The following is a 2736-nucleotide window of genomic DNA, read 5'->3' on the forward strand; positions in this document are numbered from 1 at the left end:
TCTCTATGTAGAAGATCAGTGGTCTGACAGCAGAACAGAGCTGGACTGAAACACATCCAGATGGTGGAACAGAACTCTGTCCATGGTGCTGATGTCCTGCAGAGGCTGCACCTCCATCCTGGAGCCTCCATCATCCCTCCTTTATGATCCAAACCTTCTCATCATAAAGAGTTCAATGATGCAGCAAACACTCTGATGTCTGCTTTATTCTCAGCTGAACAATCAGACTGAATCCTAACAAACCATAGAGGAGGAACAGTGTGTGAGGCCCTCTAGTGGATGTTGTGGAGTATTGCAGGTTCTTGTACAGAGTTCTGGTGTTTCCTGTCACTGTGGGCCTCACAGCACAGTAGTACACAGCAGAGTCTGTCTCTGCAGCAGAGGAGATCAGCAGGTCCATCTGGGTTTTATCGTCATTAACTCTGAATGAGAAACCAGGAACTGGATCCTGGAGTTTATCTCCTGTTCCTGAATGAGAGACCAGGTACTCTGGAGGTTTTCCAGGATTTTGTCGATACCAGAAGATATAATCACCATAAGCAGCACTCTGAGAGTAAGTGCAGGACAGAGTAACAGAGTTTTCCTCTAAAGATGACTCCTCAGACTTTGTTGCAGTGAGATGTTGACAGTTTATACCTGATGGGAGAAAAACTGAATTAACCAAACATGAAAAAACTAAATACACATTATTCTTTCTTAATGAGTCCAACTAACCTGTTCCTATAAGCAGAACCAGCAGAGTAAATCCAGATGTGAGCAAAGACAGCATGATGATCAGAGTTAATGTTTGAACTGTGTTGAATGTGGAAGTTTGTGTCTCTTCTATAGTTCAGTAACAGCTCAGCTCCTCCCTGAAGCTCTCAGCTCCTCTTCCTCCTGATTAACAGACTCACAGCTTCTTTTGATTTCGGCCACAAGATTCTTTTTTAATGTATTTTTATTTGTTTGTTTTTTTTGTATACTAGACCCCCGTAGATTTGAGTGAAGCTGGTTTGAGGCAGGTGGTTTTCTCCAGGGCTCTAGCCCTGGACAATCACTTTTTTTTTAACATTAGATTAAAACCAGATTAGATTAATCACTTAATCACATAATTCACTATATTTTCTCTCCTGCTTTAAACTATGATTTGGATCAATTGGATGATATTTAATAAATATTTATACTTAGTCACTCATCAGGTATTGATTGATTGACTTTATTTATCTCACAGTGGAGAAATATGCTTGTTACATCATCTCAAATAGTCAAAACAGAGAAGAAGAATGTCCCAAAGGAAGAAAGAGGTGCATTGGATATATACAGTGTGTCCACGTATGACAGCTTTTTTTTATTGCAGAATTATTATACAGGGTTATTGTGCAGGGTGATTACATGGGTATTTATATAGATTGGTATTTATAGTTATTGCACTGGGTGTCAAATATACAGAAACGGGTTACTGCAGAGGCTAATAATTTCTAATTGCCCATTATACATGGCACAAGTTACTGCTGTTGTAGGGTTGCATTGTAGAGTCGCAGCAGGGATGAACGGTAGCGCTCCTTTTTCCAAACAGGCTGTAAAAGTCCTTGACTAAAGGAGCTGCTCAGCTCCTCTACAGTCTGCTGCAGAGGGTGGGAGGTGGCGTCCATGATGGATTAAAGCTTGGACAGCACCCTCCTCTCAGCCACTTCCTCCACTGAGTCCAGAGCGCAGCCTAGGACAGAAATGGCCTTTCTCACCAGTTTGTTCAGTCTATTTTTTTCTCGCTCTGCACCGCCAGGGGCCCAGCAGACGAGAGGAGGGCTAATGCCACCATAGAGTCATAGAAGGTTTCAAGCAGGGGCCTGCTCACTCCAAAGGACCTCTGCCTCCTCAGGAGGTGGATGCAGCTCTGGCCCTTCTTAAACAGGGTGTCAGTGTTATGAGTCCAGTCTAGTTTATTATTGATGTGAACTGACATTACATCTAATGTCATTTATAAAATCTTGCTTATGAATCATTGCAGTGTTGTCAAAATCCACAACATCATGAATTTTCAAATTAGGAAAGACATTTTTGCCCTGAACTGATTCTAATTTCTATTATTCATTGTTTGGTTTTTATTTATAGGAATTATAGTAACTGATTTAGTACTTTAGTTGCTGCTCATTGTGTAAAAGCAATACCAAATATGGAATGTGTTTTTTTATCAGGCGTCTACATCAGTAGTAGATTATCCCATTTTCTAAATTCTGTTTCACTGCTGCTCCCCTGAGGTCTGGTCACCTGACTTAACTCACCTGTAAACTAATGTTATTAGAACAGGAAACTTTACAATGAAGCGAGCTGAACATAGCTGGATTACTCCCATCCTATCCAGTTTAACCAATCCACATCAATGACAGGATCAGTGGTACCACCAAGCTGGTTATAAACTAGCTAACTCAACCCAGCTTTGACTGCAGCTTTTAGATGCATCCCTGTTCCAACACAGCTGAATAAAATGACTGAATTACCTTTTCAGAATGTCATCAAGTTTGTAAAGACCTGGTAACAAACCATTCATTTAGTTAAGCTGTGTTGGAGCAGGTATGCATCTAAAACATGCAGGACAGTAGATCTTGAGGACCAGAGTTGGAGACCACTGGTGTAGAAGATCAGTGGTCTGACAGCAGGACAGAACTGGACTGAAACACATCCAGATGGTGGAACAGAACTCTGTCCATGGTGCTGATGTCCTGCAGAGGCTGTACTTCCATCCTGGAGCCTCCATCA

General features: G+C 41.6%; 1 protein-coding gene across 1 annotated transcript; it reads right to left on the bottom strand.

Moving 5' to 3' along the window:
* Nucleotides 1-15: 15 nt before the first annotated feature.
* Nucleotides 16-844, bottom strand: LOC107105093 (immunoglobulin iota chain-like). The gene is made up of 3 exons (XM_015405210.1): nt 715-844; nt 240-636; nt 16-139 (listed from the first exon to the last, which is right to left on the bottom strand). Exons 1-3 carry the CDS (start codon nt 767-769, stop codon nt 16-18), a joined length of 576 nt encoding a protein of 191 aa, XP_015260696.1. The 5' UTR covers nt 770-844.
* Nucleotides 845-2736: the final 1892 nt, after the last annotated feature.

Source organism: Cyprinodon variegatus, unplaced genomic scaffold (assembly GCF_000732505.1).
Source record: "Cyprinodon variegatus isolate N-32 unplaced genomic scaffold, C_variegatus-1.0 Scaffold2057, whole genome shotgun sequence".
Taxonomy (NCBI): domain Eukaryota; kingdom Metazoa; phylum Chordata; class Actinopteri; order Cyprinodontiformes; family Cyprinodontidae; genus Cyprinodon; species Cyprinodon variegatus.

Excerpts from the sequence above, each read along its gene's own strand:
- LOC107105093 (XM_015405210.1), bottom strand. The coding sequence starts at position 769 with ATGCTGTCTTTGCTCACATCTGGATTTACTCTGCTGGTTCTGCTTATA. Across the intron at positions 637-714 it reads GGTTCTGCTTATAGGAACAG|GTATAAACTGTCAACATCTC; the intron begins GTTAGTTGGACT and ends TTCTCCCATCAG. Across the intron at positions 140-239 it reads CTGTTCCTCCTCTATGGTTT|GAGGGATGATGGAGGCTCCA; the intron begins GTTAGGATTCAG and ends TGGATCATAAAG.